General features: G+C 51.4%; 1 protein-coding gene across 1 annotated transcript; it reads left to right on the top strand.

Annotated features, from left to right (window-relative positions):
- Window positions 1-1,200: 1,200 nt before the first annotated feature.
- SOAT2 (sterol O-acyltransferase 2) lies at window positions 1,201-11,626 on the top strand (the record flags this gene model as incomplete). The annotated part of the gene is made up of 15 exons (XM_079937492.1): window positions 1,201-1,309; window positions 1,762-1,817; window positions 2,328-2,464; window positions 2,816-2,875; window positions 3,224-3,331; window positions 5,758-6,034; window positions 6,437-6,506; window positions 7,080-7,164; window positions 7,669-7,714; window positions 7,927-8,056; window positions 8,490-8,587; window positions 9,918-10,016; window positions 10,539-10,674; window positions 11,222-11,367; window positions 11,576-11,626. The coding sequence occupies 15 exons, from the start codon at window positions 1,201-1,203 to the stop codon at window positions 11,624-11,626; spliced, it is 1,608 nt and encodes a 535-aa protein (XP_079793618.1).
- Between the last annotated feature and the right edge of the window lie 3,193 nt (window positions 11,627-14,819).

The following is a 14,819-nucleotide window of genomic DNA, read 5'->3' as shown; positions in this document are numbered from 1 at the left end:
TATAGCAGCTCTCTTCTCCTGTGGACTACCATCTGTCCTTCCTGCCACACTGGGAATGACAGAGACAGCCACTGGTAGATGTTTCATGGCCTCAAACCTCACCCAACTGCCCACCCGGGAGTGGAAGGCAGCAGGTGGGGGCAGGGAGACACTGAGGCCGCGGCCTTGGTCTGAGGTTGTGACCTTGTTTCTAACACTGATCTTTGGACACAAAGGGAGAGGAAAGATTAATAGTTAATCCCCACCAGGAACCCAACAAAGAGGAACTATCAAGGCACTTACCCTTCTGTTACTTCTTCAGGAAATTATTATTTATTGCACTCTTGCCATGGGCTACGCCCTGGACCATTTTATGGACTGCCTCATTTTATGCTTACCTCATTTTATGCTTACGATAACCTTATGAGGTAGGGACTTTTAGCCCTGTTTTTCAGAGGAGGAAACTGTAGCTTAAACTATTAGGGTCATCTGCCTGAAATTCCACAGCCAGTAAATGACTGAGGGAGGATTTAAATCTGGTTCTTCCATATGTGACAATGCCTGGCATTCCTCAGGTGCTGATTAAGTGATTGTTTTGCCTCCTTTCTGCCTACCTGCTAACCCAAGCAGGTGTAGGGAAGAGGTGGTGTTCAGGGCCCCCAGCCCCTAGCCTTCCCTGGAGGGGCGACGGTACCGCAGTCGTCACAGGTACCAACCTCACAGAATACTAATCACATGCACAGAAATCTTTGTTGACAAGGTTCTTTCACGTACCTTATCATGGTCTATGGGAGCTGAGTGCCTCATACCTGAAGATGTTTCTGACTCCTTCCCAACCTTCAGCCTACTGAGAAAGGGATTGGGAAGCAGCCATACCAGGTGATAAGCCTCAGAGGGGCAAAGTCCCCCTCCCCATGACATGGATGGGTGCAGAGCTCCCATTCCTATGGGAGGGAGCTGGGCATCTGGGTGGTGGTTGGGCTATTTGTTCAGGGGTTGTGTCCATCCCTGTGACAGCCGGTAGAGCAGAGCCTCTAGCTGAGATGGTACTGCCTTCCGGAAGGGGATCATGGATCGGATAACCTATAACCCCTCCTCCTGAAAGGACTTTAGTCTTTGGAGCTGTCAGAGGAGCTGAGTGAGATAAGAGCTCTGCCAGGCAAGCCTGAAGGAAGGAAGGGAACACTTACCAGCTGCCGCTGCCCAGTCAAGACACACATCATGGAGCCAAGGGCGGCCCAACTGCGGAGGAGAGAAGGGCTAGGAGGAGAGAAGGAAGACCGGCCCTCCAGAGAAGGGAAGCCCCACTTTGGGAATGCAGAATGCCCAGGTGGGGTTGCAGGTGGGGTGCACTGTCGAGAGGGGGTTCCTGCTGTCTACCTTCAATCCTTCCTGCTGTCCTGGGAGGCCAGTGAAGGCAGATCCCAGCCTCTGCTCCCTAACTAGCCAGCTAGGGAAGGGAGGAGAAAAGAGCTATTCAGTACCTTGCCTTATCTTTCTGACTCTTTTACCCCCGATGGTGATTAGAGTAGCTTCCCGTTCCCTGGGTACCCTGTTTCCAGGAATGTCATCAGGCTCCCCGCTTGCCAGTGACCTCCTCACTCCCTGCTAAAATAACTTCCCCTTCTGATTGCTCCCCCCGCCACCATGATACTAGATATTGACTAGTTGGGGGTGGGGAGGCTGCTGAGCACACAGAAAGCACTTCCTGGTCAGAGGATGCCTCTGGGTCTGCACTAGGCAGCAGAACCCTCACTCCTCCCCTTTGACCCCTTATCCTAGGAAACAATGAGACACATAGCGGCCCAGATTTGCTACAATGGACCCGACATATGCAGGTGAGGGAGGTCACAGGTCAAAACGGACAGGTCCTGGAGTAGAGGGATGGAGGGGGGAGGACTGGCTTAATGATAAAGACAGGTTTGTTCTCGGGTTCAAACCCCTCAGGTCAGAGCTACGAGTTAAGATGGAGGGGTTTGAAACACAGGTCATCGGGACAGGTGCCAAAGGTCAGCCAGTGAACAGTCTTCTGTTAGTGGGGCTAGAGGTCAGGAGAGGGAAGGCTGGGGTCAGGGAGAAGAGAGTAGGATCAGAGATGACAAGGTGGTTGAGGTTCAGACCCAGAGTCTGAAAGTATCTTTCCTGGATCCTCACTGCTGCCCTGGGAAACCAGAAGGAGTTAAACTGGGGGTGGAAATGTCTGGGCAGGAGCCATGCTTGTTCATCTTTCCATCCCTAGCACTTAGCAATGTGCCTGGCATGGAGGGAGGCTCAGTCAATGCTTGGTGAGTGGGAGGATGGCTGACTGGATGGAGGGACCGCGGGCCCTGCCCTGCTTTGTCCTGTAGGCTGTGAAGACGCAGTTGCTGGAGCAAGCACAAGGTCAGCTGACGGAGCTGCTGGATCAGGCCATGTGCGAGGCTATTCAAGCCTACCCGCCACAAGACAGACCAGTGCCCTCCATCCCTCCAGGTTCCTTGTGCAAGTAAGAGTCTGAGCAGCCAGGGGGCTGGGGAGGGGCTGCACAGCCCCCTCCGTCATAAGGATTATGAGCCACAGATGCTATCCCATGTGCCCTTTGCCAGCACTGATGTAACTCCAACTTCAGTCTTCCCTCTTCTCCCCTTATCGCCTCTGCCTTCCTGACCTCCACTGCTGGGCTTTGGTCTGCCCTGGCCCTCCCTGACCTTCCACCCGGTCCTGCCCGCTGGCCCTAACCCTGACCTTCCCCTACTACTGCCCTCGGCTCCCAAATATTGACGTCCCGCAAGGCCCTACCCTCTGCCTACTGCCTTCTTCCTTTGGGTCCTGGCCCAGAACAACTGTCTCAATTCAGGACCCGGGAGCCATCCCTGGGGAAACGGAAAGTTTTCATCAACCGCAAGTCCCTGCTTGAGTAAGTCGGGGGTGAGGACGGGAGGAGAAGAAAAGAAAGAGCTTTGTCTGGGGAACCAGGGCACCTCATTTGTCATCCTCAGGCTCTAGGTGGTTTGGGGGAGGACTTGGAGATGTTTTCTAAGGTTCTGTTTCTCTATTTGCCTTGGGTGTGATTGTGGAAGAAAGGCCACCAGGATGAGAATTGTCTGGGCTGGAAAGAGCTTTGGACAGAAGTCCTAGCCATATTGCAGCCCATAGCTGCAAGTTCCCAATCGCTAAGTCCCATCCCCACTTGTGTACGGTGCCTGAGCTAGTCTGCATGACCTTGAGGACTCTCCCACTGACATTCGGGCCCCTGTCCTTCCAGCGAGCTGATGGAGGTGCAGCATTTCCGCACCATCTACCACATGTTTGTCGCCGGCCTGTGTGTCTTCATCATCAGCACCCTGGCCATCGACTTCATTGATGAGGGCAGGTAGGCACCCCTCCCACTCGGGATAGGCCCACAGATAAGATCAGACCACCCGGGTTCCCAGTGTTCCACTTGCCACCGGCCTGAGAGAGCACAGGCCCGTTGGATTATTAGACACACATCAGCATTGCTTTCCAACCACCTTCCCACCCAAAAAGTCCTCTTAGCACAGCCTTGGATAGCCTTTGGCCTGTTTTTCCAGAGTTAGCCCTCTGGGAACACTACTCCCCCACTCAAATTCTTCTCAATTGGACCCTTGTCCTGAGGCAGACATGCACGTATGTACACACACAAGCATGGTTCCCGCCCCACCGCTCTCACACAGTCCTTTCCAAGGCAGTGGTGTTCGGCTCAAGTAACCTCCAGTGAGCCCCTCCTAAGTACAAGCCCTGGGGGGCAGAGAGATGAGGGGCCAACCCCAGCCCTCTCTGTGAGGCATTCCCAATCTTGTGGGGAGGACAAGATCTTGTGCACACAAGTGCCTTGGTGGGTTGCTTCCCCCAAAAAGCACCTCCCCACTCTGGGGATGAGCCTCAGGGAGCTGTAGACCCCTGGGGGTCTGGACTTGCATGACCCCACCTCACCCTACATATGGCTTAGGAAGCAGTAAAGGGAAGAGGACCAAGCAGCTGCAGGTTCAGCAAAAGCACTTCCTTTTGGCAAACTTGTTGTTCATCCTTATAATTAAGGATCAAATCTCAGGAAAGGTTTCAAATATATGTAAGATGGCTCCTTCTCCATCACCCCCCTCCATCCCAGACCGCTCCCCAGGGGTAACATTTTTAATGGTTTTGAGAGCTTCCCTCCAGAGCATTTCGATGCATCCACTTCCAGATGTATATAAGAACCAAGGGAATGTATTTTATGGAGGTTTACATTAATAAGATACTTACTGTACCTATTGTTTCCTTTTCACTCCCTAATGACCCATATTAGAGATCTTTCCATGTTGGTCCATTGATTTTAATGACTGCAGAGTCTGGAAGTGCCAGCTTTTGTTCATTTAGTTCTTTACTAATGGACGTTTGGGTCGCTTCTAATTTTCTAATTTTTCACCATTACAAACCATACACTCTTTTTTGGCTGCACAGCGAGGCTTGCAGATCTTAGTTCCCCGACCCTAGGGATTGAACCCGGGCCACGGCAGTGAAAGCACCGAGTTCTAACCAATGGACCACCAGGGAATTCCCCAAACAGTATACTCTTTTTTTTAATTAATTAATTTATTTAGCCAATAATAAATTAGCTAAATTTATTTAGCTAATAATAAATTATTAATAAATTTATAATAAATTATAATAATTATTATAATTAATTAATTTAAAAAATTTTAATTAATTAGGCTGCATTTGATCTTAGTTGTGGCACACGGGCTCTCTAGTTGCCCTGCAGCACGTGGGATCTTAGTTCCCTGACCAGGGATCAAACCCACATCCCCTGCATTGGTAGGTGGATTCGTAACCACTGGACCACCAGGGAAGTCCCAAACCGTATATTCTTTTTTTTTTTTTTTTTTTTGCGGTACGCGGGCCTCTCACTGTTGTGGCCTCTCCCGTTGCGGAGCACAGGCTCCGGACGCGCAGGCTCAGCGGCCATGGCTCACGGGCCCAGCCGCTCCGCGGCATGTGGGATCTTCCCAGACTGGGGCACGAACCCGTGTCCCCTGCATCGGCAGGCGGACTCTCAACCACTGCGCCACCAGGGAAGCCCCTTTTTTTAAAAAAAAAATAAATTTATTTATTTTATTTACTTATTTTTGGCTGCATTGGGTCTTCGTTGCTGTGCACGGGCTTTCTCTCGTTGAGGCAAGGGGAGACTACTCTTCGTTGCGATACGTGTGCTTCTCATTGCGGTGGCTTCTCTTGTTGTGGCTCGCAGGCTCTAGAGCGCAGGCTCAGTCGTTGTGGCGCACGGGCGCACGCGGCATGTGGGATCCTCCCAGACCAGGGATCGAACCCATGTCCTCTGCACTAGCAGGCAGATTCTTAAGCACTGTGCCACCAGGGAAGTCCCCAAGCCGTATACTCTTACTAAGCAAACAAAACACTCAACAACCTGCTTTCTATTAATTCAAGTCTACAGCTCCAGACACTCCAAAAGTACAAAACTAACAAAAATCAAAGTTAAACTCTAGGCACCTCATACCCTAACACCGGTGGCATGGGATGTACTGAATCCTTCTGCAATGCCACAGAGGGCTCTATAGGTTATTTGGAAGCAAAGCCATCCCATGATTGAGTCTCCTCGGGCAATGCCCTGTTGCTAGAAGTCCTGGGCGACAGAGGTGCCATCTTGAACAATTTCAGAGATGGGGAGCTCACAACCTTGGCAAGATGCCTCAGTTTATCTTCCAAGAGCTCTGACTGCAGAGGAAGCGGACAGGATGGGCCTCACACCTGTCTACTTTGTCTCTCCTTCCCCACTCCTAGGCTGATGCTGGAGTTTGACCTACTGATCTTCAGCTTCGGACAGCTGCCCTTGGCGCTGGTAACGTGGGTCCCCATGTTCCTGTCCACTCTGCTGCTGCCCTACCAGGCTCTGCGGCTGTGGGCGAGGCCCCAGTCCAGAGCGGCCTGGACGCTGGGGTTGGGCCTGGGCTGCATGCTGCTGGCCGGCCACACAGCAGTGCTCAGCATCCTTCCAATCCATGTAGCAGTGGAGTATCAGCTCCCGCCAGCCTCCAGCTGTGTCCTAGTCTTTGAGCAGGTAGGTGATGGGCGGGACCAGTGGTGGGCGGGGCCCCTGGGAAGGAGGGCATTGGATACTGTATTGGTGGGGGTGGAGCTAGTTACCAGGGGCGGAGTCCTTTGCGAGGGATCTGAGCCAACCAGGAAATGTAAACGAACGAACGGACACTGCTGTGCAAATATAATCGATTGGGTTGGCCAGCTGGAGTCTCTGCCCTTTCCGGTACCCCTTTACCCTCGATTCATCCCAGCAGCCGTCTGTGTTAGGCTATAAGACAGTCCAACAAAAAGATAAAGTATGGGCTTTGACCGTACAAAGTTTACAATCTGCCTGCCCCTCTCCCGTAAAAGAGACACAGAGAGGTTAAGTGATCTGCTCAAAGTCCCACAGCACCTTAACCTCTTTCCCATTCCATCTCAGGTCAGGCTCCTGATGAAAAGCTACTCCTTCCTGAGAGAGACTGTGCCTGGGACACTTCGGGCCAGAGGAGGTGAGGCCTTCAGCAGGCGCTGCTGTGAACTCAGTCCTCTTGGCTGGTTGCATGAAGCCAGCAGTTGCAGGATCCTCATAAAAGCTCCAACCTCCTAAGGCCATCTGGCCCGCGGTTCACAGCTCCGGCCCCCAGGTGGGCTCTGTGGGCCTTAGTCATTCTCTTAGGTCCCACCTCTGATACCCCTCCCCTGCTGCCCACGACTCCCGGCTCATTCTTATTAAGACCCAGGGTGTGAGCGCCTTCCATTAGGTAGTCAGAACAGAAGGAGAGAGAAGTGGGTGGTGCAACTTGTGGGTGCCACATGAAGCTCTGGCCACAGCAGGTCCTGTGCCAGAAAATGGGGGTGCCTGGAATGGAAGCAAAAGGAGGGCGTTAAAGAGCAGGTTCAGCTCCTGCCCAGTTTCACCTCCCCCACTCCACCTCCAGATCCAATATCCAGCTCCTCACCGCCCTCACCTCTGTCCTGTCCAGCTCTATTCACCAGTCCCACTGCCCTTCCCCAGCATCCCACCCAGCTGTGTCCTCTCTCCCTTCCCTCTTCACTGACGGACCCCTCTTACTCCTCCCCAGGTGAGGGGATCCGGGCCCCCAGTTTCTCCAGCTACCTCTATTTCCTCTTCTGCCCCACACTCATCTACAGGGAGACTTACCCCAGGTAAGACCCTGCACCCCCTCCCCCAAATGCCCAGGCCCGTCAGGGATCTAGCCCTTCTACTCTCCTCTCCCTGAGGTCTTTCGCCTCATCCCAGACACTGGCCACTTTCTCAGGCAGCACCCCATAATAAAAATGGGAAGTAAGGAGCAGGTATATTACTCCTTCTCCTTGCCCCAGCTCATGGTGACACAAGGGTGACTAACTGTCCTGGTTCGCCCAGGACTGCCCCAGTTTTAGCACTGAAATTCTTACATCCTGGGAAACCTCTCAGTCTGGGGCAAACTCCAGATGGTTGGTCTCCTTAGTAGACACTCAAGCTAAAAATCCACTTGTCGTCTCTGTTATAGAAGGTCCAAAGTGTTCTAGACCCCCACCTCTCCAGGTAATCCTCCCAGGCCTGAGCAATTGAGGGGGCTGCGGAGAGAGGGCCCAGGTGCTGGGCCCCGGCCCAGGCAGGAACAAGATAAAAGGATGAGAAACATATTATCCCCATTGCTGCTGCAGGACACCCAACGTCAGGTGGAATTATGTGGCCAAGAACTTTGCCCAGGTCAGAAGACGGGGTCAAAGGGTGGACTACCTGTGACTCATGGTGGCTGAGGGGACATTTCTGGGAGTGAAGTAAGGGAGGCCTGGGGAAGAGGTCAGAGGGTGGCGCTAAGGAAAGAGGATGCAGTTGCTGGGCCACAGTCTGATTTCAGAAGGAGGGGCAGCGACCAGTGATTCCTTTCAAAGTTATGCGTCCTCCACCCCCCTCCCCAGGCCCTGGGCTGCGTGCTCTACGCCTGTTTCATCCTGGGCCGCCTCTGTGTTCCTGTCTTTGCCAACATGAGCAGGGAGCCCTTCAGCACCCGTGCCCTGGTGCTCTCCATCATGCACGCCACCTTGCCAGGTATGCCCACCAGAGGCAGGGCTGCAGAAGGCTGCACCCTGGGGAAGACTTAGCAGGGAGCCCCTCCCTCCGCTCGCTCACTCTTAGTTTCAACACCTCTTCCCTCTGACTCTCCCTTATCTGCCCCCTCCTGTGGTTGCTCATCGTCAGGGTCTCACTTCAGATTGCCACCTACTCCCTACCTTTCAACCACTCTATGAACTCCCAACAGGCAGAGGTTTGGACATTCATCTCTGTATCCCCAACATCTGGCATGGGCTTCATGAGCAAATGGAATGAATGAATGAGTGCATGAATTAGTGAATGATTAACAAATGATTGGTGGGAGTTGGGGCCCTGGTTGCTGGGTGAGGGCTTCCTGGGGGAACCCCTGGAGCTTCGTGGGGGATTGGGGGGCCAGGCTGACTTGCAGCCCCTTGTCTCTACTTACCAGGCATTTTCATGCTGCTGCTCATCTTCTTTGCATTCCTTCACTGCTGGCTCAACGCCTTCGCAGAGATGCTACGATTTGGAGACAGAATGTTCTATCGGGTGGGGCCTGGACCTGGGCTACTTGGGAGCTGGATGCAGGGAGGGCTAGGGAAGGATGTGGGGAGGATGGTGGCTATGTTGGCTGTCACCTAGTTACCGAACCAGGTTCATTTGACCAATTCGCAGTAAGCCAAACACTGAGACGCCAAGATTTACAGCGGACAGAGGGTTTATTCACAAGGCAGCCAAGTGAGGAGAAGGGAGAACAACCTCAGATTCGCCTCCCCAAAGGCCAGGGGCTTGAGATATTTATGGGATAAAGAAGCAAGATGATCTTAGGTGTGGGGAAAAGTGATTGGAGGTAGGGAAAAGGTGAGGTAATCGGTGTTCTGCACAGGTGTATCTGAGTTACATGCTTCTTCATGGGATGCATGTTAAAAAATGGAGGCAGGGCTTCCCTGGTGGCGCAGTGGTTGGGGGTCCGCCTGCCGATGTAGGGGACACGGGTTCGTGCCCCGGTCCGGGAAGATCTCACATGCCATGGAGCGGCTGGGTCTGTGAGCCATGGCCGCTGAGCCTGCGCGTCCGGAGCCTGTGCTCTGCAACGGGAGAGGCCACAGCAGTGAGAGGCCCATGTACCGCAAAAGAAAAAAAAAAAAGAAGAAAAAAAAAATGGAGGCAATTAGCATGATCTGAGGGTGGAGTTTTTGGCCCTCTGATGTCAAAAGGTCATTCATCCGACACCTGTGCAAGCCCAGTTTTAGGGTCAGTGGTCCCAACCAGTCTTAGCCCGCTTGAACTAGACAAGAGCCAACTCCAAGTTCCTGGAAAACTTATGCCCCCTGTTACTATAGTGACCCATACATCAGAGGTGTTATCTATACGGGGCAGTTAAGGGGTCAAAAAAAAAAATTTAAGGCTTAGTCAGTGAAGGCAGGTTACAGCAGAAGGGTTTTTTAACAAGCTGTTCCCTTACCTGCTGTTCTGTAAGACGAGCTCAAGAATTTCCATCAGCCACCAGTTTCTCTTAACCCTGTGGGGCACAATTTCAACATCAGCTGTGCTGTCAATCTTCCACAGTGAGAAATGTGCTCCTCTGGTTACGGTTGCATTGTCACCCCTCTACCCCCTGACCAGCCAGGGCTAACTGCTCTTATGGGGATGCTAATTTGGAATCTTCTTCTCCTGAAAGGGAGAGTAGGAGGCAGGGCAAGGACCCCAGATGCTGAAGAGGGAGTTGGGAGGTTGCTTGCTGTCTCTCTCCTGCTGGGAGCCAGCCCTTGTGGAGAACACTGGGACAGGGGGCAGGAAGCAGGGGAGAGAAGCTGGGGCCTGGGCAGAGACAGGGCCCTGATGCTCACCTCCTCTCCCTCCCTGAACACCCCCCCAGGACTGGTGGAACTCGACCTCCTTCTCCAACTACTACCGCACTTGGAACGTGGTGGTCCATGACTGGCTGTACAGCTATGTATATCAGGATGGGCTGTGGGTATGGGCTCTGCACACCCCGTCAGCTCCCAAAGTTAATGGAACCTCTCTGGGATATCCTCTCCTTCCCTTTCTCTGCACCATTCATCTTTTCCAGACCTAAGGGCCCCTTTGACTTTCACCTGCCCCCATTCTACCCAACCCAATGGGCAGAAATTCCTTCTTATGATCTAACTTCCTTCCTTCCTTGTCCTCAACTACACCTCCTCCACAGGGCATTTCTCCCCTCCTTAGCCTTCTAAGGAACATGCATATAGCAATTTTCAGTTACCAAGAATTTTCACATACTACATAATCTGCCCTGTAACCCTGAGAAGTGTTATTATAGCCCCTTTTGAAAGTTGCATCTAAGGCCTGATGGACTAATAAAATGCTCTTAAATAGGACATGTCAGCCCTTCTGATCGCAAATCCCATATTCTTTCCACTGTACTACACGACCTCTGGCTTCCTTAAGGAGGGGGCTCTTTGTGGAGGGGGCTTAGGGAGACTCACTCCACCCTCCTACCCCCGGCTCCTGCCAGCTCCTTGGTGGCCGGGCCCGAGGGGCAGCCATGCTGGGCGTGTTCCTGGTCTCTGCAGTGGTCCACGAGTACATCTTCTGCTTCGTCCTGGGATTCTTCTACCCTGTCATGCTGTTGCTCTTCCTTTTCATTGGAGGTGAGCTTGGCCTCTTTATGCCCCTGGAGAGGGAGACAGCCAGAGGGAAGGGACCTGGAGTCCCGCTCCTGGAGATTCCAGACTGATGGGAGAGGCCACGTACCCAAGACAGAAGGGGGAAATGTGTGTGCCTTCTGGGGGAAGGCATCAGAGTTGTGTGTGAGAGTTGGTGGAGGGGGGGCAGGACGGACGGACTTGGGAGCAGGGAGGGAGGCAGCAAAGGGATATCCTGGGGGATGTGGGAAAAGACCTCTGGCTGGAGAGGAGCATCTGAGCAGGGCACACGTACAGGGAGACAAAGGGGAGAAAACTGGTGGGAGGTTGGGAGGTTTAGTAAGAGATCCAGGATACTGAAGTGTAGACTGAGGAATCCTCGTTTTACATGAGCCACTTGAGACCTCCGTGAGCTTTTGGAGCTGGGTTCAAGATCTTCCTCAATGGTGCCTTCCTGTTCCAACTCTTCCCCGTGCCCTGAGATAGGAAGGCAGCCAGGAAGATTAGATACAGGTATCTGGAGCTGAGGTGACAACATTTCCTCCTGCGTCAGGGCCACTGAACTTCATGATGCATGACCGGCACACGGGCCCAGCGTGGAACGTGCTCATGTGGACCATGCTGTTTCTGGGCCAGGGCATCCAGGTCAGCCTGTACTGCCAGGAGTGGTATGCACGGCGCCACTGCCCCCTGCCCCAGGTAAGGGACCATGACCCTCGCTCAGCTCCCCACCCAGGAGGACCTGCCTCCACTTCCCAAGAGCCAGCCCCCTCTTGTTGCCCAGTTCCACAGCCACGGTCAGGGGCCAGGGCCCGGTTTGGGGGTGAAGGATGGGCTCCCATGTTTTAGATGCACAGGGTGGGCACTGGGAGGGACCTTATTCACAACTCACCTTTCTCTGGCACAGACAACCTTCTGGGGGCTGGTGACACCTCGATCTTGGTCCTGCCATACATAGAAGTCAGGGCACACTCACTGCCCAGATGACACCGCCAAGTTCTCTGCCTGCAAAGCCTGGGACCCGGGCTCCTCTCTGAATTCCCAGACCTAGCTCTGAGTCAAGGGGGCCTGCCATGCCTGACCCCACCAGAGAACTCCAAGGACTGAGATCTGTGGACCTGTGGACAGGTGAGCACAGACTCAGAATGGTGGTAGCTCTTGAGCCCCCAGCCCCGTGGGTTGGGCAAAAGGCCCCCTCTCACTCCATGGCTGTTCAGACTGGGGGAGACACGAAGGGTCTTACAGATTCGGTGAAGGTGGGGTGACTTAAAGCAACTCGGGCCGTCAAGGTCTGAGAGGTGTTTGTTTCTTTCTTTGTGCTCTTTACAATACAATAATAAACTCTTTGTATCGCTTTTTATTCATTCGTTTATTCATTCATTCATCATTTGTTGAAGACCCACTTAAAAAAAATTCTTAATTGAAGTATAGTTGATTTACAGTGTTGTGTTAATTTCTGCTGTACAGCAAAGTGATTTCATTATACATATATATGCATTCTTATTTATATTCTTTTCCATTATGGTTTATCCCAGGACAGTGAATATAGTTCCCTGTGCTATACAGTAGCACCTTGTTGTTTATCCATTCTATACGTAATAGTTTGCATCTACTAACCCCAAACTCCCAGTCCATCCCTCCCCCACCCCCACTCCCCCTTGGCAACCACAAGTCTGTTCTCTATGTGAAGACCCACTTTTGACAGGCATGACTGAAGACAGGCCAAGTCTGCAGAGGCAAGACTTTGTGATGGGAGGGGCTGAGGCTCTTAGGTGACATTCTCCCTTACCTATTCTATGCCACCCCATCTCCCCAAAACTCAGCCTCATCCCCTCTTCCACCTCTACTCCTTCAGATCACATTTCCCCAACCCTTGAATCCTCTGCTCCTGGCAACCTCCGGCACATCCCGAGAGGGCATATGGCTGGGCCTCCTTTCCTTCAGAGGACACAGGAGAGGAACCTCCTGTACAGACCTTAGCCAAATCTTTTAACTTCGTGAGCCTCAGCTTCCACAGCTATAAAATGGACATTTAGGCAGTTCCCTGGTGGTCTAGCCGTTAGGGTTCAGCGCTTTCACTGCTGTGCTCCAGGTTCAGTCCCTAGTAGGGGAACTGAGATGCCGCAAGCAAGCCACGCGCATTGCGGCCAAAAAAAAAAAAAAGGACACTTAGGTGCTTTGTGACCACCTAGAGGGGTGGGATAGGGAGGGTGGGAGGGAGACGCAAGAGGGAGGAGATATGGGAATATATGTATAACTGATTCACTTTGTTATAAAGCAGAAACTAACACACCATTGTAAAGCAATTATACTCCAATAAAGATGTTAAAAAAAAAAAAAGGACATTTAAGTTAGAAGTGTCTTGACTATATGGGGACATACTGTTCCCTCATGCCCCTTTCCAGTCTACTTCTCAGCCAAAGGCAGCTACTTCCTGATTTCTACCCTCATATATTAGTTCTGCTTCTTTTACAACTTCACGTGAATAGAGCTCTACAGTAGGTACTCCTGTAGGGAGGTAGTCTTGCTTTGCTGAATATAGCTCTTAAGATTATTCCATGTTTTGATTGTATCAATTGTTTGTACTTTCTTCCTGCTCAGCAGTATTCTATTTATGAATATATCACAATCGGTTTATCCATTTACCTCTTGATGGACATTTGAATTGGGGTTGCTATGAATAAGGCTGCTCTGAAGATTCATATAGAAATCATTTTGCGGGTAAATTTTTTCATTTCTTTTGGGTAAATGCCAGGAAGCAGAATAGCTGGATCATAGAGGTGATACACGCTTGACTTTACAAAAAGGTGCAAAACTTTTTCCCAGTGTGGTTATAGCGTTTTACATTGCCACCAGCAGTGTATGAGAACTCTAGCTGGGCACCGGACTTCTCACCAATGTTTGATTTTGCTAGTCCATTTTTATTTTGGCCATTCTAGTGGAGTGTAATTATATAATTTACATTTCTCTGATAATCAATGGCATTGAACACTCTTCCATGTGTTTATTGACCGCTCGTGTATCTTCCTTTATGAACAATCTATTTAAGTCTTTTGCCCATTTAATTCTTTAATTTTTTAAATTTTATTTTATTTATTTATTTTTGGCTGCATTGGGTCTTCACTGCTGTGCGTGGGCTTTCTCTCGTTGTGGCGAGTGGGGGTACTCTTCGTTGCGGTGCATGGGCTTCTCATTGCAGTGGCTTCTCTTGTTGTGGAGCACGGCCTCTAGGCAGGCGGGCTTCAGTAGTTGTGGCTCTCGGGCTCTAGAGCACAGGCTCAGTAATTGTGGCACACGGGCTTAGCTGCTCCAAGGCATGTGGGATATTTCCGGACCAGGGCTCGAACCCGTGTCCCTGCATTGGCAGGCGGATTCTTAACCACTGCACCACCAGGGAAGCCCAATTACCATAGACATTTATTTTTATTTTATTTTTTGGCGGTGTTAGGTCTTCGTTGCTGCGTGTGGGCTTTCTCTAGTTGCGGCGAGTGGAGGCTTCTCTTTGCTGTGGTGCACAGGCTTCTCACTGCGGTGGCTTCTCTTGTTGTGGAGCACAGGCTCTAGGCACGCGGGCTTCAGTAATTGTGGCACGTGGGCTCAGTAGCTGTGGCTCGTGGGCTCTAGAGCTCAGGCTCAGTAGTTGTGGCACACAGGCTTAGTTGCTCCGCAGCATGTGGGATCTTCCCAGACCAGGGCTCGAACCCGTGTCCCCTGCATTGGCAGGTGGATTCTTAACCGCTGCGCCACCAGGGAAGCCCTGCCATAAACATTTAACAGTATAATATTTTGCCAGGTTTGTTGCTCACTGCTTTTTCTTTCTCCTTTTCATCTTCCTCTATCTTGACTTCTCTGTTCTTTAACCAAAATTTTCTTCAGTAGTTTCCTCAGGTGAGATATGGGATTGATATACTCTCTGAATCCTTTATATCTCCATATATCTTTCTTTTGTGCTAACAAGTGAATGCTTCCTCAGCTGGGTATGAGATTCCGGGATAGCCATCCTTTTCTCTCAGTATTCCTACTGTTAACTTCCAGTGTTGCAGATGAAAAGTCCTGTGTCAATCTGATTCTTTTCGCTTTGTAAATAACTTACTTTTTCTGTCTAGACACTTGAAAATATCTTTCTTTAATCTTGGAATTCAGGAGTTTCA

The sequence above is a fragment of the Stenella coeruleoalba genome (assembly GCF_951394435.1).
Source record: "Stenella coeruleoalba genome assembly, chromosome: 11".
In the NCBI taxonomy this organism is placed as follows: domain Eukaryota; kingdom Metazoa; phylum Chordata; class Mammalia; order Artiodactyla; family Delphinidae; genus Stenella; species Stenella coeruleoalba.
This window is presented reverse-complemented; position numbering and strand designations above follow the sequence as displayed.